The sequence below is a fragment of the Trachurus japonicus genome, chromosome 3 (assembly GCF_045865225.1).
Source record: "Trachurus japonicus isolate A0001 chromosome 3, Traja_1.0".
Taxonomy (NCBI): domain Eukaryota; kingdom Metazoa; phylum Chordata; class Actinopteri; order Carangiformes; family Carangidae; genus Trachurus; species Trachurus japonicus.
Window position 1 is genome coordinate 32,537,584 of NC_140909.1, and position 22,050 is coordinate 32,559,633.

A 22,050-nucleotide genomic window follows, 5' to 3' on the forward strand; every position below is an offset into this window, starting at 1 on the left:
CACATGCACCACAATCATGTTTCACCGTGTTCCTGAAAGTTTTGTGATTGGAGCTGAGGGCCAGTTTAGATTGTGGCTCTAGTTCAGATGATCACACAATAAATAACCAAACATTGACCCACTACTGAACTGCGGGACTGAACACCTGCGTTGGTTTGACCTGAGTGCTGTTTTTTCCATTTAACCCTGAATGCTCCATGGTGAGTGAAATTAACGCTATGGGTTAAAATGGGCTGGTTTACATGTTACTACGACCATTCATCTGTTGTTTTGTTTAACTTCTAATGCAGATCATTACACACAGGTTTACATAAAGCTGATTTACCCTAACAACCAACTTCAGCATCATTTGTGGACATCACTTCAGAAGTTGAGAATCCCTCTCACCCCCATTACAGCCCATGTGTGGTGTGTTGTCATGCCTGCTACTCACCATGTCCTGCTGCTTGTGTGTGATACTGGTCTGAAGTGAAGTGACAGATTTGTCATCCCTATGAAAAAATCATCATACCAAAAAAAAAAAAAATATTAAATGAGCTCTTTACAAATTGAGAAACATTTCATGTTAGTTGAAAAAAAAAAAATCCACCAAGCACAAACACAGAGGATGAAAGTTATCTGTAAAAGTTGAGTGTAATTTCTCAACTCCATATAATCTTGGCCCAAACTCAGTTGTAAAGTTGATATTATCAGTAAAAACAAATGTGCAGCAGGCTCTACAAATAAAATGATTTCATAAAATAATTTGCCTATGTTGTAAATCAGCTGCTGGCCTGGTGATATCAAGACATTAATGCATAGAATACATTTTGATTGCTGTAAATAGTAAAATATGTTTTGTTTAGAAATTGGAATACATTGCTTCCCTTCTTTACTGGTGTTTATTTATGTTAATATTACATGTGATAGAGGGATAAATGTTTTGTGCTTGACTGTTTTACGTTGTGACCATTAGATGTCGCTGTTGTAACAGGAAATGAGAAAACTTTTTTTGAATCACAGAGCTTAGAAAGTACATTAAAGTAGTAAACGCCTCCCCTGAGATACCTGCAGGTGATGTGTAGCTACAGACAGGGAGGTATGGGTGATGAAGAGGAGGAGATCCCAGGACTGCACACTGAACTTCTGCCAGATAACAGCCCAGTCCCTGTATGTGAGCATATGTCATGTCTGTTTGCTGCTTTCGTTTTCTTCTAAAATACTTTAAAAGTCAAAACACAACAATACCCTCATAGCGTGGATGCTTTAAATATGACAGCTCCTACTGTGACATTTTTGATGTCACAATAGGAACTCAGATCAACAACACTAGTGACAAAAAGCACACATCACACCCCAAAATAGAAACTCTGATGCCAAACATTTTTATTTGTCAGGGGGAAAAAGTGTGAGTAGTTACAGTACTGTGAATGCAGCATTAGTCTGAATTTGCCTGCAGAAAGACTTTTGAAAAATGAAATAATGAGAATGTACGTGTGCCTGTAAACTGTGTCTCCACTAAAACACACCCTTCCAAAAGATCACTGGGAAATAAATTAAAAGCAACAACTTCAGTAAAGACAAATAAATATGGACAAATAAAGAGAAGGCTCAGTGGTGGTGAGATTACAGGTGCAACAATCTCTTCACATCACACGATTTGAGAGTATGTACAGTATTTAACTGGGTTTTCATTCACACTTGCTGCAGCTTTAAACTAGACCAGAGTTTTACTGGGTAGAAAAAACTGTGTGGGTCACACACGTTTATGAAGTGAGTGCCTGTTACTTGTTTTGGCATTTTTCAATCAGTGTGAATCCTGTCCAAAAAAAGAACCTCCACATTAGTTTGCATTGCTTTGTTAATATTCAAAACAGTGAATGATTGACACCTTCATCCAAGGCTCAGTGTGAGGAAAGCACTTCTGAAACCAATTAACATTGAAGTGTCATGACACTTCAAAATGTCAGTTTTCATGCAAAAGCATCTGGACGTATCTTCCTACCAATACAAAAACCATTAAAAAAAACAGTGTTTTCAGTTATAAACGTAAACTTGCACAAAAAAGGAAGTAGGAACATTTTTCAAATGCTCATGATGTCTCAATGTACGTTCCAATGTCTTCTGATGAGACCATTTGGAGACAATGATATGAATTTGCTTGAGTCGTATCACAACCAAATGCTCAAATATTGCAGCGTCTTTGAACACACCACAATAGAGAGTTTCAAAACTGTAAAACTTAGATTTGCAAGAACATGCAATAACACAGCAAAAGTCTAAAGACGGTTACACGTTGGCAGTAACAGATTTGTGATTTCTAATAAATAGGTAAAGACGGAATGTTTTTAAATTTCGTTTTGAAAATACAGGTCGGGATTTTGTAAATACTGTCAAAGATGTAAATATGATAAACCTGTTGCAGCAGTTTACAGAACGGCTCCCAAATGGTTTTTGTAACCCACATGATAACAGTAACTTTTATATTTCCAATGATTAACCACCTTCCTCCTACATGTTCATGTAAATACATAATGCATTTGTTTTCACCTTTGAGAATAGTGAAAAACCCCAACAGGAAAACAACAAATGGAAATGAAATGCGTGTCCTTCCATGGACAGTGACTGCAAATCGTGATAAATCAGGACGTTTTCAGAGCAGAACCATGAAAACAACTCAAACTCACAGCAGCACTGGATCAACTGTCCATTCAACAGGGACTAATACAGTAGAGCTGGTGCAGTATACAGGGCCTGGTCTGGAGATGGTGAATAGTTCGCCCAGAGGAGGGAAAAGATGACCAGTGCCCCGCCTTCAGGTCAGTGTGATGATGTGGGTGAGGGAGGATGAGAGAGGCCAAGAAGAAGAGAAGAGCTGCTTGATCTGAGTGGACGGCAGTTCCCGGTGAGTACAAACTGACTGTGCTGGCCACTTAGTGAACTTTCCTTTTCCTCGAGCGGTATCTTCTCCTCCTCTGCTTGTACAGGTGCCGGAAATTGATGAAGAGTCCTGGAGAGGAGAGGAAACATCTGTCACTTGGTTGTAATGTTTGTCTAGAGGAAGTGATTCCGTAACAATGCAGGAGTTGTTCTCCATCAGAATCAACTAGTTGATCAAGAAAATAATGCTGCCATTTTGATAATTAATAATTTCAACAATTTGCAATAGGGAAGCTTGAAAACATATAGAAAAACTGAATTGATATTTTTAATATGTATCTTTGAAAAGTAACAATATGAATTTTCTATTTACATTGGAATTTAAAGATGATGTGAAAGTTGGCTGATTGGAGAAATAAACTGATTAAGTCCCTCTCTATCCAATATTCTTACTGCACCTGTGAATCCTTGTCTGTCTGTTCCTGACTAGAACATCAACATCTATCACTGCTCAAAATGTGTCCTCTTCAGAAGCTGATACTTAACCTGCTGTGCTCATGGGCCCATTGCCATAATCCCTATAGTCATAGCAGTAGGTTCGTTACCTTTAATTGTTGGTGCAAGCTATTTTTAGAACGGCGGAGCAGAGCCGCAAGCTGCTCAGAGCTACAGTACGCTACGGAGGCTCATGGGATTTCTCATCAAACTCATCAAGTACATTATTATCTCATAGCGTGGTGAATGTATAGGTCACAACATGTCCACCAGAGCATTTTGGAGTTGTTGGATTGTGTATTTGATGAGTTTGATGAGGGAAACCAAGAAATCCCATTAGCCTCCGTAGCGTAGCTCTGAGCAGCTCGCGGCTCTGCTCCGCCGTTCTAAAAATAGCTTGCACCAACAATTAAAGGTAACGAACCTACTCCTAAAACTATAGGGATTATGGCAATGGGCCTATTGGCAAAATGTTGAACTATCCCGTTAAGAAGACAATGGAGGCTGTGTCAGAGTGGATAATGGTGTGTCAGTGTGGATGTCTCACCCAGAAACATGAGGACCAGGTAGAGCTGCAGAGTGTAGGAGAAGCTCAAAGAGTGTCCCAGCACTGCAGGGAGGGGGATGCTGAACAGACGGGTCTCATCAAAGATGGGCAGGGACTGGATCACAGCCACCGCTGTGCACATGTGAAGAACAACACACCGTCAGCAGCAACCACTATTAATGATCGTCGCAAACACTCATTTATGTCTCCATGTTATCAGTGGCCTTGACAGCCCAGTGACTAACCCTCAGCTATGACCCCCAGAGGGTACAGGGGGATCCACAGGCTGTATCTGAGCCACGTTAACAGCTTCCACTCGGTGCCGATGCAGGCCAGCATGTAGAAGGGGTACCTGGTGGAAGAGATGGACGGTCCAAATGTTATAGCAGGAACAAAGTGAGTTCACCACAGAGAAGAGGGAGGTGAGCCGAGCTGACCTGAAGATCTCAATGGTGCTCCAGAGGTAGAAGACGAAGAAGACCACGGGTTTGTTCTGCATCTCCTCCAGGCTGCCGAAGATGACGAACAGAATGACGTTCCTCCCTGCAACCTGCAACATCACACAGAAGAGGTTTCTCACCTTAAAATTCATGCTCATTACGAACCCACCACAGAGGAAATGTGTTAGGCCATTCTAAAAGAATAAAAAATGTCACAGCACTGTCAGTTCATGCTGAGACAACCTTTTTACTATAAACCCCCCCGTTACCACCTGCAACATTTCTCAACGTCTACATACCTTTTATACTATAGGACCACAAGCATGTCAACCGCTTGTTTTTGTACACTCTTTTCCTAATGCTATACTTTGGACACTCTAGGTTCTTTTCTGTTTCAGTATATACACACAGCCAGCTCCATAAGGAGGTAAGTGTGGAGGAACTAGGGTTGTCAAAATTGCTCCAAAATGATGTTTGAATATTCCCTCTAAAAAAAAACAAACACATGGGTTCAAACCATTCGAATATCTATATTTGTGCATAATGTCTATAACAGGAGGACAAACTAATACAACGAGACATAACTACTTGTAAAGGTATTTTTATTTCAGTTTTAACATACCTACACACTACAAAATAAGTAAATGAAGTAATGGCCGGCCTATACTGTAAAACTTCTAAGACGGTAGACCTCTCTCACGCTCGCTCCCGTCTATCTCTAGGCGCAATACAACTTTATTTCGAGGCTCCACATTTTTGCCGTCTACTGACCAAAATCCAAAGTATTTCCAAACAGGGCTTTTTAGGTTGCTTGGAGTCCAAACCACTCTCTCTGCTGCTGCGAGTTGGCCTCTGAACTTTCTGCCATCTCGTTTTTCTCTCTGCCATAGTTTTTGTCGCGTCTCACTTTCAGCAGTGAGTCATGCTGTGCAAGTGCAACTCCTGTGACCTGTCCCTGACGTGGTATATACACCAACACTATTTTACGATTAAGATGTTTCTTGAGTTCTCAATTTCATGGCTTTGCATGTAAAGATGACAATGAATAATGTTCCAGGTCATCATATCCTGTGTTTTACCTGTATCATAGCTGGGAAAAATCCAGTCTTAACCAGTCCCAACAGGGGATTAATGACCTCGAGTACGGCCATCATCTGACAGAAGTACATCATATCAGCTGTGGTGTGGAAGGTATCGTAGAATGAGTCTGAGGAGACAAGAGAGAAACAAACAGCACATTGCATGAGCCACTATCCATTAGGCTCATCATTTGCAAAACAAATCCAGGCGGTGTACAGTCGTGTTCCTGTTTCTATTCAAAGGAACTCATTAGTGAATGAAAAAGCCCCTCATAAACAGAAACCACGCACCCGTGGTTGTTTTCCATTATTGCACAGTGGTAGTAATTGTGTTTGCATCTTTTTTGTATTTGTGTTAACACTCAAGTGACAACCATCCTCCAGTTTTTGTCAGTTCAGTTGCTCCAATTTTAATCTCACTGTGTCGCTCTACAGTCGGCCCATTCTGCTGTTCCTCGCTCTCACTTTTACCCTCATCTGTGTGATGGACTGAATAAAGCACAAGAATAATATAACTGACAACATATAAACTGTGACGGATTACCTGTTTCGTGTCTGAAAGCTCAGTTTTAGTGCTCGCTGAAATTAACTATGTCAGATAATAGCCGCTGTTTGAAAGACAGGAAGTCGATCCTATTATGAGGTATGTTGTTTGCTTGGCAATAATTTGAAGTCCACATGATTTGTAATCAACATGAAACACACAAAACCACACTCATATTCCTCTGAAAAATAAATAAGTTTCAAATCCAGAACTGAATCATTATTATAGATCCTGTCTCCCTAGTTCTGGACAATATTCCTAAATACATGGAACATGCAGGTGATTAAAACTTTGTCACTTTGTTTGTTGTATTTAGCTTTTGGAAACAAACCTTGACCAAGAATGAAGAGTCGAACAGTCATGTTGACAAAGATCCAGGAGAATCCCAGGAACTGCACGAGGTTGTACATAAACAAGTAGCCTCTCTTCAGACCGAGGAAGGCTGAGGAAACACAGCAAAGCGTCTTCAATAACACACCTGCATTAAACCTCCTTAAGGATAGAAGATGTCAACTTATCCAATTAGAAAGTTTGACACATCTGTGAGGGTGGGGGTGTTTGGTTGTTCTCAGATGGAGAGCTGAGTGTGACTCACGGTCTTTACGCACTCTCGACTCCACACTTATCCTGTTTATCTTCTCCTCCTCCTGCAAAAAAAAACACACCATCAAATATCACCATGCAATAACCAAACATTCTACATCCAGTTTATACGTCTTCAGTTGCTTTAATTACTCTGAAATGATGAATGACTTCACTGTTTGATGCTTTACATTCAAACAAAATGAGCTGGGAGAAGTGGAAACATTTACCAACCAAAACAAGAGTCGAAATTCACACATGTATGGCAAGCGGATTTAAGTTTGACTATCCGTAGAAGTAGTAGTAGATATCAACAACGTCTTTCTGACTTGTCGTAATTACATTTTGAATAGTTGGATTTTTCATTCAATATATCTGTAATTCAGTTTTGCCTAGTCAAAAAGAACATTTCAGATATCTGCAACTACATTCTTCTTAGGACAAATGACGTCACTTTTGCCATTCATGTGCATGGGGTTTGTCATTACAGATATCTACAATTCACTTGCAGATATCCGCTGTGTGAATTATGGATATCTGTAACTGAATTACGACTATTCCTAATTCCAGTTTGAGATATCTTCAACATCATTTTGACTAGTCATAATTCCATTTACAGATATCTACAACGTCATTTCGCCTAGTCAAAACTTAATTTAAGATATCTGAAAAGGGACATGTAGATATCTTTAATTGAGGTGAATTAAAGATATCTTGAACTGCAATTATGACTAGTCAGAATCAGATTGTAGATACCGCAAACTGGAATTAGTACTAGTCATAATTCAGTTACAGATATCCGTAATTCACATAGCGGATATCTGCAACTGAATTATAGATATCTGTAATGATAAACCCCCAGGGGTGAATGGCAAAAGTGATGTTATTTGTCCTAGGAAGAACGTAGTTGATATCTGAAATGACAATTGTGGATAGGAAGAATGTAGTTGCGGATATCGGAAATATTGTTTTTGACTAGGCAAATCTGAATTACAGATATCTGCAACACATATCCAGCCTGGCTTTTAAATGTTAAAATGGCTTGCCATACACATGCGGTTTTAGAGTCCTTACTTTAGCCTGCAGCTCCATCTCAGCGTCGGACTCGTCCAGCCAGCGGTCAAAGTCAGGAGCTAGAAACAGAGGCTTCTTCTCCTGCTGCGTCAGCCGGTCCCACCAGCGCTCCTCCTGCTTCTTGATCTTGATGTCGACCTGACGCTGCGTGGACCTGTGATTGATCTGGAGTTCACCATGACGGACGAACGTATAGAGTTAGGAAATCATACAGGGTTTCTTAAGATAATGTTTTACAGATGGCTACAGACAGACAGAAATCTAGGATGGTGAAAGGGCACGTAGCTTTGTGACATGTACAACAAATGACCATCACCTGGCACAAAATTGCATCTAGTCTGTGTCTATTCTAGTTAGGGGTGGAATTAATTAAAACCTGCTTTCTCCTTGTCTCCCAAATAAATTCACAGGTAGTAGAGTGGAGGAAAGTGTAGCAGCTAATCAAGCCTCACTTCAGCTAGGAGCCGTTTTCCAATCAGCGCTGGCCTTGACTTGACTGCAGCCGTTTCCAGCAGGTCCTCCTACTCAATCAGTGCCATGATGTGTTATCATGCAGTCACTCACATAGTGCTCTTGTGATAAGAGGTGGCAAAAGAAATAGGAAATGTGCTAAATGTGTAAGAATGCTTGGCAGAATATAGTAAAGAATTTGTCGTTTGTTTCTTCTTCTTTATTTTTTTTTATTTACATTTTCATGTTAAAGGGATAGTAGTATTTTTTTAAAGTGGGGTTGATTGTTCTACAAATAGCCCCTAAGTACTTTAATTGCAGTAGAAGACTCTCTGCACTCCTCCCATTAGCAACGCCAGCCCATAGCCCTGCCCAGAGATTTACAACATACAGTGTTGTGAACAGACCCAAAGAAGCGGCCTATTTTCGCGGCCTAAAAGAGGTTTTACCTGAAAAAAAATACACAGTTCCATTGTTCGCTATAATATAATTTTTTCCAGCTCCTCAAAGTGCAGGAAAAACACAGTTTTTATTTGGACCTAACCAACTGCTGATCGGCGGGCGCTAACCCTGGGCAGAGGGATACATGAGTTGGTTAGGTCCAAATAAAAACTGCATTTTTCCTGCACTTTAGGGGGCTGGAAAAAATCATATTATAGCGAACAATGGAACTGTGTATTTTTTTTCATGTAAAACCTCTTTTAGGCCTCGAAAATAGGCCGTTTCTTTGGGTCCATTCACAACAATGTATGTTGTAAATCTCTGGGCAGGGCTATGGGCTGGCGTTGCTAACGGGAGGAGTTCAGAGAGTCTTCTACTGCAATTAAAGTACTTAGGGGCTATTTGTAGATCATACAACCCCACTTTAAAAAAAATGATACTATCCCTTTAAATATTTATTTCCAGGTATCCTGAACAGATAGGAGGTTGTGGGCAGAGGACACTTACACCTGCACCTACCTCCCTAACACCACAACAATCTGTCTTTTACAGATAAGACAATGAGAGGTAATACATTAATAATTAATAATCAGGCAATATAGGGGAATACACTGAGCCAGTGATGGACCTTGTGCACAGGCTGTTTTTACCTGTGTCTGCTAGTCTGTTTACTTCTCAGCAGGACCATGCATTAAGTATTGAATGAATGTGGTGGAGGGGTGTAGTGTGGACCAAAGAACCCATTAACCCATTTGGTGTAGATCAGGTTACAGGCCCGGAGCCAGCAATTTCTTTCATTACTTCCCTCAACATTGCTTGTAGGGCAGGTTTTCAACATTGTCAGCAATTTCTCAGGAAGTGAGTGTTTGGATCTTTTTCACCACTGATACAAAAAAGACGCATAAAAGATCAATACCTCAGGTCTGACAGGATGTAGAAATTCCAAACTGAACTCGTATTCATTATCCCCCTTAGCGCCGTGGCCCTGTGCTGTGGAACAATATGAAGAGTTTTACGTTATAATAACATTAGAGTTTTCATTGTGTTTCTGCTGTTCCTCTCATTTGTGTAAATGTAGATAGATACAAACCTCTGAACTGAAGTGTGTTGTTTTCTTCAAGACTGATGTCAAGGTTCTAAAAACACAAAAGACCTAAGATCAAAACAAACCTGACACACACAAAGTACTAGGAGGTGGAGATTAAAAGGAGAAGTCAAGTGATATTCTACATTTTCTTATTGTCAATAAATTCCACATAAAAAAGAGAGGGGATTCTGATATTTTGTCAATCTCATTGATATACATGGGCCCAATATGTATATAACATGACAGGTGTTCCTCTGCTGGCCTGTTTCAGTTGCCTCACTCCTCAGAGACTAAACAAGACCCAGAACTCCCAGTAAAAGCCATGCATCTTTTATAAGGCAGTAATCTAGCAGATGCAGGATGTGGATGAAGTCTGAACCTGCAAATACAGAGAGGAAGGAGAACCTGTGTTTCATGTTACTGATGCAAACACAGGTTCTCTCAAAACCTGTCCACATCTTACATTATTCTCAATACAAATTGTTACTGATTGGCACAAATGATTAGCACTTCACTTTAATGCAATGTTAAAAACTGTGGAGTGAAACAAAAAGACAATGCAGTCAGAATAAAACTGTAACTAATAGCTGTTATTCTAGAGTAATTCAGAAATCATAAAAGCAGGTGTTAGTGTTTTGAATTCTTCATTTAGACTGCAAACTCAATGATATTTGGTTCAAAACCAACCAGATGGCAACCAGATTACATCACACCAGTTTTAGCTGCACTAAAACTCCACTTTTGTCATACATTTTTAAACGCTGTGTGGTTTGGCTCCAGGCTGCCTCTCTAAACTCTATGATCTGAACTATGCGCTGCTGCCTGTGTTGTAACCTGATGCTCTGGTTGTATGCAGGTCCAGGCTGATGACAAAGGGAGATAAAACCATTGCCTCAGGTGAACCTCAGGTTAGGTGGCTCACTGACCTCTGTTGAATGTCTAATTAAAACTAACTTTTACAGAGAGGCTTCTTTTTAACCGGTTAGACAAGTAGTGGTGCTCCTATTTTGTATTGTTCTCTGTTGGGCTTGTTCATGCTGTGTCTTATTGTTTTTAAATTGCTTAACATGGGTCACAGGATTTTACTGTTTATATGGTTGTTGCTGTTCCCCGTTTGTCTTTATTTACTTTATTTTACGTGTACAGGCACCTTGTAGCTTTGCTAAGAAATTCTTCTTCGCCATTATAATGACAATATGCAAAAACGTTAAATGACCCGGATGCCAGATAATAAACGTCTGTCAGAGCTGTAATTGTGTTATTTGTGCCACCAGTAAATATAAAGGCCTACATTACCAAAAGAAGTAACATACGGTAGTCTTTTTTTTTTTTTTAGCCTTCACAAAGATAAATGTAGCCACCTTGAGCTGTGGCTACATCGCCACTTAGCTAACAGCAGAGAAGACTGGCTCTGCTAACAGTGAGGCTAACTGTATCTGCTGCACATCACATTATTAAAGTAAGTTACGCACACTGCGATGAGAAAATAGACAAGAGGCATTTAAATGCGCCACCGGAGCCTTTGATAGACTGGTCTGTGTGGGTTGAGGCTGTGTAGGTGAGCAGCCGGTTGGATGCTGGGGACTTGTCCCACTGTCACTGTACCTTGGCATCGCTCAGCTCCACGCGCAGATAAACGTCTCCGTGTCTCTGGGCCCAGTACACGTGGGGAGTCAGACTCGGCATCGTCACTCCGTGGGTTCTGCTGTCAACATGCCACAACACGAGACTCTACTCTGATGGATGAAGCTCTCGTCTGAAGCTCTGTGCACACACAACACAACACAACACAACACAACCCAACACGGTGGATATCCGACTAGGTGAGGATGGAACATACTTCCGGGAGGAGGTCGCTCGTGGATTTCAAAATAAGACACTAATGTTCAGCTTCAAAATAAAAGGTTATTTTCCCCAAATGGACAAAGGTGGACATAACTCTTTGGGAGGATACTTTTATTATAAAGGTTAACAAAAACAAGCTCAAATTAATAAGAACTGGTCTTGTTGCATACATCATGCAATAAAAATGTACAAATGACTTTGTCATTGCACAAAGTGGGTGCAACCAGATTAAATAGCCACTCTTGGCAATGCAGAAAGCACACAAAAAAACATACAGGTAAGTAAAATAGTGTAGAAATATATGTGCATCTTACTAAATAAAAAAAATTAAACTAAAAGGAGTGCAAATATTAACTGAAAGAGTGGGGTAGGGTTGGGAAAGTAAAGTGTGTAACTGCCACTACTCAAATTATTGCAGATAGTGCTATCAAAAAATGATTGATGACCTTTCGCTCTTTTATGGAATTTAATCTAAACTGTATTTTCTATTTTGTATGATACATGGCCTACATCTTTCGTTATGTAAATTGCATATAAATTTACGTTTTTAGAATTAAAATACTAGAGTTTTTTGTTGACTATGCTTGACTGCCTCATAGCCTATTAAAAATGATTTAATTGAGATGAACAGACTGAGAACTTTATCTAATTAAAAACAGATGCTGACAAAGCAGAACTAGGCTACTTCTTCTCATTTATAGGTGAGTGATTTATTGAAAATATTAATTTTTAACAGATTTGTTTGTCGCATCCCCACGTTTCATTCACGTGATTAAAAACCATGAACAGGCATCTCGACAGCTCTACGGTACGACCTCAGCAGAGGCACTTGAACGCACCGCTGTCGAAAACTTCCACATTCCCTGTGGGATTTTCTTTAATAACAAATGTCCGCCCAGGTCGTTTGGACCGTGTTACCAGCTGGATTTGGACTCACGGGCAGGTCTAGCTGTCCCGGTAAACGATGCTCAAACAACCAAACACGTCAGATTTCACATTATAGTCAGATCGTAAGTAGCTCAGATCTACTACACCGGTAACGCCTCCTCGTCGTCCGTCTGCTCCAAAGTACAACCGGTGTTAGGTTTGCAGCTTCATGTGACTGTTCACTGGGTTAAAGGCTACTTTACCGGACAACAACTGGACTTCCACCGACTGTGTCCTTCTTCTCACACGGTGCCAACCACACTGACGGTAGCCTACCGTCGGCGGCTGCAGGTTTGATTCGATATGGGTCCGAAAGGTGAGACGACGCGAAACGAGGGAACAACCGGAGGAGCAGCTCAGCCACAGAGCAAGAAAATCATTTACATCGTCTACCTCATCGCTGCTTTGGACATAACATGGATGTTTTTACAGTTTTCTGTTACCCCGGTGAGCATATCTGCTGCCTACGCCAGAAGCAGGAAGTTGACATTTCCGTGACCGCCGTGAATGTGAAACATTGATAATGTTTACATTATTTATCCCCCTAGCGAGATTCGAGATTCAGGTGTCCAAAACAGCAACAGTCAAGGAGAGGCAGAAGATAGTCGTTTAAAAAGATAATCAATCAATCAATCAATCAATCAATCAATCAATCAATCAATCAATCAATCAATCAATCAATCAATCTTGCACCTTATAAACACCTACAATCCAACTGTTACTATCCTGATAACAACAACAGCGACAACGACACTTAGCCCACACACAGTTATCATGTCGTTTTCCCCATTGTGTGTTAGAGTGAGTGATTATGTGGCAGAAATGTAGACTACATTACAAGACAGGTGAAAGGTGAAACACACCTTATTACACAAAATACAGCATGTAGCCTAGCTACACTGTTGTTACTGTGTGTAGTAGATGTGAGATACATTTGTTTGAACTAGCTGCTTAATCCTACACCCTAAAAAGTTCACATGCATGATTAAAAAAAGAAAAAAGCAAGCCAGCTTAATCTTTCCACTGCCCTTCTCAAATACCTCCAGTTATAATTTTTATGAAGGGCTGTACTGCCACCATGACAATTATTTATTTTTCCTAAGGACATGAAGTTATGAAATGAAATTAGAGATGTTGAAATGTGGTGATTCACTCAGCTTCACTGAGATGTGTGCATCGATTGTTGTGCTACACTGCACCCTGTCAAACTGTGCTGTCAAAATCAGCTGATTTCTAGATCATACCCACTGTTACTATATTAACACATTTTATATGTTAGTCCATCGTTTTATTGACAATATTTTATTTCATTATGTCTCTGTTTAGTATCTGGCAAAGAAACTTGGCTTTGACACTTTGTGGTTTGGCTATTTACAAACCACGGTGGGCGTCATTCAGCTGCTTGGAGGTCCTATGTTTGGAAGGTAAAAGCCATTGAAGATTAAACCAGACAGATCTGCTTCAGATTCTTCCTTATGCATTTCACTGGTCTGCACTGTTTTTCTTGTCCAACACTATGTAGTAACTTGTTGTTTCTTGGCTTTGATCCGTTGGCAGGTTTGCAGATCTCTTCGGGGCACGACTGGCCTTATCTCTGGCCTGTTCTTCAACTGTTGTCTTCTTCCTGCTGTTGGCCATAGCAGATCATCCTGCCATGCTGTTTGTCCACAAAATCCCAACAGTCTTCATGCATGTCCTGCCTGGTGAGGAGCACTCATCTGCAGTACAACCCTCTTCGCTCATGTGTCAAACGTCACGTATAGATCACTCAGTGATCAACACCCACTTTCGTGTTTTGTTAACTCTGTGGCTGAACTATTTTAATATACATGGCCAAACTGAAATAATAGACCTCCTCAGCTGCCTGCTTTAGCCTGTAGTTAATCGAACTTACCTGTTCATTCTTGTAAATTCATAAATGTTTCAAGGTGTATAAGAAAAAATATGTGGAGAAATTGTGATATATCTAATATTCTGATATTCTGACTTTTTGACTTTTCCTTCAGAATATTATAATTTATTTTCATGTGGTATTTTAACCTGTTCTCAAAATGTTATTATTGTTTTATTCCAAAAGGTTACAAAGCATTTCTAGTTTTTGTGATACCACCACTACTAAAGAAGATACAACAACATTTTTCATGTAATGTAGTGTAATATATAATTTGGTGTTTTTTTTTTTTTCCTCAATTCAGTCAACTTAATTTCATTTATAAAGATTTGGACTGTAAGATTGCAGAAATAAGGTAGTGCATCTTCTGGCTAGCATGCAATAAGCTGACATGTTTGAAATAGTTACAGTATAGGTTTCTGCTGCTGTGACCCTCTGATGGTCTTTCAGTTTCATCATCACTTTGTTTTCTCTCTCCCCCTGTCTGCAGCGTCTCAGATGGTTGTTGCAGACCTCTCAGAACCTGACAAACGTGCAGATGCTTTATCCAAACTAGGCCTGTGTTTTGGCGTGGGTATGATTGCCGGCTCTACATTGGGCGGACATCTCAACACACGTTTCGGGTTAGTCTCACTGTATGTGTGTGTGTTTTGTGTGTTTGCATTGGGTGGTGAATGAATGAATCTAGGGCGAGTCATGTAAATGATGTAGAGTTGAGAGGTTAACACATTTGTATAAGAGGTGAGAGACAATGAGAGGCTGCTCGTGTTTTATACATTACAATGACAAACAAAAAAACATCCAATCACCAAGTTTTAGTGGCAAAAGGCTTTGGGTTCACTTTTGATTTCTGGGCCAGTTTGGAAGCTCTTTTGTCCAAGTATTTGTCTCTTCAAAGTAAGGTAATAACACTCAGAGGTGGGGTTACTTCCTGCTGCCTACAATGGACTGTGTTTACAGGTGCTCAAGTACCTTAGCTTTCTTTTGTGTTTTCTGACATTTTTAGGGATATATCATTTACATGGAACATGAAAAACCTGGGTAATTATATCCCTGATTATATGACTGCTCAAAAACAGGATTAAAGGGATAGTTCACCCAAAATTGAAATTGCACTCATTATCTACTCACCCTCTTGTCGACTAAGGGCTGGGAGAAGTCTCAGAGTCCTCCGTGGCTTCTCTGAGTTACAGGGGGTCTCGGCGTAGCAGTGCATGTCCATATAACGGTTGCAAATGGATACCAACTGTCTTCGTAACAGGAAGACACACCAAAAAACATCCAAATACCTCCATGCTGCTCTATGTAATGTCCGTCTTGTATTGAAGCCCCGAAATGCGAAATTGTCCCGAAAAAAATTAAATAAGTCTGTTTTTCAAGCTTGTTTGTAGCGGAAGCTCCTTTTCCCGGTTCGTCAAATTTGGACGAACCAGGGTCTGTCCTCTTCCCAGTTTGTCCAAATTTGATGAACCGGGAAGAGGAGCTTCAAGAAGCTTCCGCTACAAAACAAGCCACGGATAACTCTGAAACTTCTCCCAGCCCTTAGTCGACATGAAGGTGAGTAATAATGAGTCAAATTTCTATTTTGGGTGAACTATCCCTTTAAGTGTTCACAGCCACTGCGCCCTGGTTTCATTTCTTAAAGCCAGCATAAGGTCTTACCCCGTTTTCTGAAACTGAGATATGATCTGTACATATGCAACACATAACTGAGATACTCCAAAGAGTCAGTCATAAGTGAGAAATATTTTTTCCAGGATTACTAGTAATTACTAACTACTACTAATTACATATGGAAAATGGCATGATTTTTGAAAAGCAAATCTATGACCTACTCTGTGTTTGTGTTTTTTGTCCCCAGTTGGAACAAAAATTGTTAATACTGGTTAAACTGTAATAGAAATGTTATGAAAATGACAATGATGCGAAAAGTGTATGTTTTTGATCTTAAAATGTATACCAAAAATGTCTGTAAATACTTTGTCCATATCACTGCTTTGTCTTTGTATTTCCTAGGGAGTCACTTACTGCATGTTTTGGTGCTGTGGGAAGCGCCTTCAGTTTACTGTTGGTTTTAAAGTTTATCCCGAAAACTACTAAACCTCAAACTCCAAGAACCAACTCAGAAAGTAAGACACACTTCCCACTACTTCACCTCATGTTCTCAGCTATCTCTGAATTTGTATAAAATCCTCAAGTATGGACCTACTGTATGGTGTTAGGAGGCAGTGTTTAGTTTCACAGCTAAAGTCCAACTGAAAGTACATTATATTACTTAATAGTACAGCTTTATATTTCTTTCTTTTTATTCCTTTATGCATGGAGAATGCAGAACATGTTAAAGCAAACATGAACAGTATGTTGTAGCAGACCAAATACATTCAATGAGCTGCCTGTATGTGATGGTTATTGTGTGTAGCGATGGCTGCTGCTGAACAAAGGAAGAGACAATGTAGCTGTCACTCTGAATTAATTAGTCTTCCCTTCACTGAAGTTTATCCATTGTCACTGTTGCCATGGAGAACGCTTTGCTGTGCCTTAGTTACTAAAATCACCCAAAATGGACCCAGAGATCAAAAGTAAATTCATTCAAGATGAAGATTGTGTTAATTTTATGTCTCACACATAGTTTTAAGCTTCAGTGATTAGATGATTAGGAACTATTTCGAAAATATATCAAATTTGTAAAGCAAAAATAGTGACAATTTAGTTTTCAAGTGTTTGCAGATTTGAATATTATTAGTAGTATTATTTTGGCATATCATTGCAAACTAAACATATGTTTTGCAATTGTTAGTTTCAGCCCTAAACTTCGGTTGTGATGATTTATCAGGGATAGTTTCATGCCAATCCAAGTTACAAATGCAATTCAGCTATTGTCGTCTGACAGTGTTGATGAGAAAAATGAATGGGATCTGCGAGGCAGCCAAAATACAGGGAGAAGACCGGAATGAATTGCGCAACTGTAGAATTCTATTGGAATGTTCTGATGTCACAGTCGGATAGAAACCTCCATGTTCCATATCTGATTGAGAGCCAGTGTTTGTCTGCAGAAATCAACTGGAAAGATGGAGGGCTCTAAAAAAGTGGCACTTGAAGATGAGAAGGATGCACAGAAGACTGCCCCCATGTCAGCGTATCATCACTATGTCTTATCTTCAATCCTACCTGACACCGAGCGGGAACACGCCCACCTGCAGAAGAAAAATCAGACCCTTGAGAGGGAAAACACCATCCTCAAGAAGAAAGTTGAGGGTCTGATGTCTGATGCTGAACACATCAAGGCAGAACAGCAAAGGATCCACCAGGTGACCAGCAACAGAGACATCCTGAGGAACCAGCTGGTGGTCTGCAAGAATGAGTTGTCGGTGATGGGTAAGAATGTTAAGACTCAGAAGACAGAGCTGAAGAGGTGCAGCAAGCAGAATGAGGACCTCACGGCAGAAGTGGAGTCAATGAAGAAGGTGCTGTACTCAGTGAAACATGGTACTGTCAAACAGAGGGCAGAGCAGAAGAACCTCAAGGAACAACTGGACAAGGCCATCAAAGAGAGGGACGGCCTGAGCGACAAGTGGCTGCAATGCCAAAATGAATGTTCAGAGCTGCGTGACAAAGTGACTGAACAGCAGTCGAACCTGACCATGAAGAGTGGTCAGTGTAGAGAGTATATGAAGCAAATCCATCTTCTCAAGCAGGAGAGCCTAAAGCGGGAGAAGGAGAAGGCCCTCATAGAGAGCGATGCCAAAGATCAGAGGCGGAGGCTCCGTAAGTGTGAGGAAGAACTTCACACACAGAACCAGAAGCTCCAAGAGAGCGAAATTTGTCGCGCTGTTGAGAACCAGATGGGGAAAAGAATAGTAATCCTCAAGCAAAGACCTCAGATGGTCAGAAAACTCCCAAAAGAGGTGCATGTCCAGAAGATCGAGTCCTTACAGAAAGAGCTGAACACCCAGTCCGAAGATCTGAGGAAAGCGCTGAAGCAGTGTGAAGAGCTGAAACGTAATCTGACTCAGGTGTCAGTGCAGCTGAGTCAGTGCCGGGCGAAGGTCAGAGGCCACAAAGAAAAGCTTCAGGTAATAACAGGAGAGAGGAACATGTACAGAAGTGAGGCTGAACAGCTGGGCAAACAACTGGCCAACATCAATAAAGTGCAACGTGCAGAAAGACTGCAGAGGAGTGCGGCCAAGAGGACGAAGAAATCCAACCTGGCCTCTGGAGACAAAACAAGCACCTCAAGCACCTCCCGCCCCTCATCCGTCCCCAAAAAGTTCACCCTGAAGACTGGAGACAAATCAAAGCAGCCTCATCTCTCCAGTGACGTCCAAGCGCAGTCCAAGTTAAGGATTGTAGGAATTAAAATTTAACAGTTAACCTTTCCAGCCGAGCTCTTCATATTGTGTGCTACAAACAATAAATTCACTTGACCTAATCTGATTCTTGTCAGTATTATATTGTGAATATTTTATACAGTATTATGTAAAAAAAAAATGCATGGTATGACACAAAGTATATGTGTTAACCTACATGTATTTTTTAAAACCACTTCACTGTTTGTAGGAGTAGAAAAAAAGGGTTTACTGTGCTGCTTTTATGTCTCCAAATTTGTTATGATCTGATGGCAGCAGTACATTCATTCTGCTGTCATATCTTTGGAATAGTCAAAAATCCCTGTCAGTCAACCATCAATCAGCTGTTGATTCTCTATTATTTGTAGTAGGCTACTGTTTAATTCTTAGGACATGGTTGTAGGAATACTTTTGTGAAATAAATAATAAGACTGATGCCATATCCACATCATCATATCAGTCTGTAAATATAGTGTCAACAGTCTTTCCTTACATGTTAGAATAAAGAGAAGAATCAGGAAGGAAACTGTTTGTAAATTATATAAAAATAATCCACAGAGCAGCAGCTATGTGACTGACATGTTATGGACTTGCTTGTTAAACAGTTACCCCAGTTACATGGGGTTATAATCCTGGACTATTCTTTTTGTTTTTTACCTCTATTTTCAATGAACTTGTTTTTTTTAATCAAACTCCCCAATAAATGAAACTGCGTCTCTGTGATGGTGTCTGAGTCGTAGTGAAATATTTTTGAGACTATGACATGAAACTGTGATTGTTTCCCTGGACCTGCTGGAGATTTTGTAATGTGCAATTGTACATCTGTTTTATTGTCTTTAATGTCTTTAAATCTGCTGCAGGTGACAACAAAAAGTCAGTATTTAATGTGGGAGAGATCACAAGACTAATGAAGTTCCCAGGTGTGACTGCGACTTTTGTGGTGAAGGTGGTCGCAGGCTTGCCATCAGGTGAGAGTTACTTTTCAAACTTTTATTTTATTTCATTTTCAGGCCCTCTGTTTCTCTGTTTTTACACGACTGTGTTTTCGCAGGTATTTTTCAAGTGATGTTTTCGATTATTGCATTGGACGTCTTCAAGTTGAAACCTGAGCAGAATGGATATTTGATGGCCTACTTTGGCATCGTTCAAATGGTATGCTTTGTTAAAACTGAAATTCAAGAGAGGTTGATTAAAATCTCTGTGATTAGTTTGTTAAACGTGCAGCAGCTTGTGACATAATCAGACTATAAAACCCACATGTGTCTACAGGTTATTCAGGGAGGAGTGATTGGTCCACTTACAGCGAGATATTCTGAGCGCTCGCTGTTACTTCTGTCCATTGGAGTTTCTTCTATGGTGGGACTGGCTCAGGTACGCACAGAAACACATTCAATTTAAATGTAGAGTGCCGGACCAGAGTGATTTCCTCCTTCCTTCATTCCTTCATTGTGCTCATCATCATGAAGACATTTGCTAGTTGGTAGTGCGTGTGGTACAAATGAGGCTGAAGAGAATCAAAGTTTTAGACGGAATCATATTTGGTCATGATGATGATGGGTTAAATTATTACAGTTCATCCTCTGGGAATCATAAATGCCTGTTTTTAATATTTATGGGAAATCGTCCAATAGTTGTCAAAACATTTCACGTAAAGCCACAAATATGAACCGAATGACGGTGCAAGGAGAAAACTTGAGAATCGAGAAAGTCTAGCTTTCAGGTTTCTCCTCCGGGAACCACGATTGCTCTGTGAGATAGCGAAGACTGGCCTGCAGTGATGTTCTGTTTTACCAGTCTGACGTGAATAACAAATAATGTTGTCAATTAATAATTTTCATTCCTGTATTTATCCTATAATGAAACTAATCTTAGACATTTTTATTCTGAAATGTCTCTCTCCCTGCAGGCCTACATGCAGAATGTGTTCCACTTCTGCATCACCGTCATCCCCATGATGTTTTCTCTCAGCGTGTTCAATGTGATCACAGACAGCATGCTCACCAAGAGCGTACCGTCCTCTGAAACAGGTGAGCTCGTCCTTTACTTTAGATACTAAAGGAGACACAAACAAAGACAGACTTGACCTTAATTTTGCAGAGCATCATTTATATCAGATCACAGCTAAAGGAGGGAAAATACACACAGTGTCAAACTCAGATAGTGAGGACTTGGAAATAGTAAGATAAGGACAAAACCACATTAAAAAAACAAAAACATTTTAAAACACAATTCAATTATTTTAATTCAGCAATTTATTATTTATTAAACCCACTCTGCTCTCACACAGGCACAATGCTGGGACTGTGTTCATCTGTTCAATCTCTGCTTCGCACGGTCGGCCCGACCGCTGGCGGCTTCCTGTATGTGAACTACGGCGTTTCCTCTATAGGTCTAATCCAGTTTGTTGTGAATTTATCAGTGTTTATTTATCTTCTGCTGCGTCGGCCCCTGAAGCTAGCTGAGCAAAAGGAATGACATTACTTTTGAAAAGCTAGTTAGTCTGATGCCTCACACAGGAGATGGAAATCAACAACTGATCTTAGGAACACTTATTTCTAACATTGCCTACACTTAAAGCTTCAGTTGGTAACAATTATTCAGTCATATTTGCTGGAATTGTCACTATATTCTGATGGTCAGACATTAAATGAGTAATTTAGGACAAAATCCAACTCCTCTGGCTCCACCTACAGCCTGTAATCGTATTTGCCAAAATCCACCGCGCCCGACGATTCTCCACCAGTCAGGTAGAGGGAGCAGGAGGAGCAGCCAATCGCCGCTCCTACACGTCGTGCTATGGATACGGTACATCTTTTTTTTTTTTTTTTTCTCTCTGTGGGTGCGTTCATGGCTACTTTGTGTGTCTGTGTGTGTGGGGCGCTTGGCAGAGGTTCATAAAGGGACCTGACGGAGTATTGTCTTGAAATTTCCGACCAAGTCGCGGAGTTTACTTTCACTTTCGTCAACTTACCAACTGGAGCTTTAAAGCTGCACTCTGCTGCAGCTGTTTACATGATGTGATGAGCCTGATGGCTCAGCACTATTCATCTTTCAGTCTGTGCTTGTGGGACAGGACCAAACCACTAGATGGTAGCAAATCTCCCACTTACATGAGAGTTTTTGATGAGAGGATTGAACGTCACATTCACTGAGACACTGTTTCCAATCAGGTCACTGAAACAATATAAGATTTTATTATACATTCTGAAAAAAATATTAATCAATCAATAATTTCTGATGAGAATTATTATATTAGTACAACTTTTAATTTGTAATGAAAGTTTATTTTTTCATATATCATTATTTTTCATTAAATCTTTTGAAATTAAATAATTTGTGTATGTTAATTTATTTAAATGCAGTAATGTATTTTGTACTAGTGTTTGTTCATCTCCAAGATAGTTTAGATAGATAGAAAGTTAGAAAGTGTCCAGAATCAACAT

The 22,050-nt window shown here is 40.1% G+C and overlaps 2 protein-coding genes across 2 annotated transcripts; one reads left to right on the forward strand and one right to left on the reverse strand.

The window, feature by feature from the left end:
• Positions 1–1,680: 1,680 nt before the first annotated feature.
• On the reverse strand, positions 1,681–11,414 carry LOC146990231 (very-long-chain (3R)-3-hydroxyacyl-CoA dehydratase-like). The gene is made up of 11 exons (XM_085770900.1): positions 11,204–11,414; positions 9,602–9,647; positions 9,428–9,501; positions 7,621–7,785; positions 6,560–6,611; positions 6,296–6,406; positions 5,421–5,548; positions 4,339–4,451; positions 4,147–4,253; positions 3,902–4,033; positions 1,681–2,989 (listed from the first exon to the last, which is right to left on the reverse strand). The coding sequence occupies exons 1-11, from the start codon at positions 11,282–11,284 to the stop codon at positions 2,913–2,915; spliced, it is 1,086 nt and encodes a 361-aa protein (XP_085627026.1). The 5' UTR covers positions 11,285–11,414; the 3' UTR covers positions 1,681–2,912.
• An 856-nt stretch (positions 11,415–12,270) lies between these two features.
• slc67a1 (solute carrier family 67 member 1) lies at positions 12,271–21,189 on the forward strand. Its single transcript, XM_085770911.1, has 10 exons — positions 12,271–12,817; positions 13,697–13,794; positions 13,928–14,073; positions 14,752–14,884; positions 16,278–16,390; positions 19,468–19,575; positions 19,659–19,759; positions 19,877–19,978; positions 20,514–20,634; positions 20,895–21,189. The coding sequence occupies exons 1-10, from the start codon at positions 12,674–12,676 to the stop codon at positions 21,080–21,082; spliced, it is 1,254 nt and encodes a 417-aa protein (XP_085627037.1). The 5' UTR covers positions 12,271–12,673; the 3' UTR covers positions 21,083–21,189.
• The last annotated feature ends 861 nt before the right edge of the window (positions 21,190–22,050 follow it).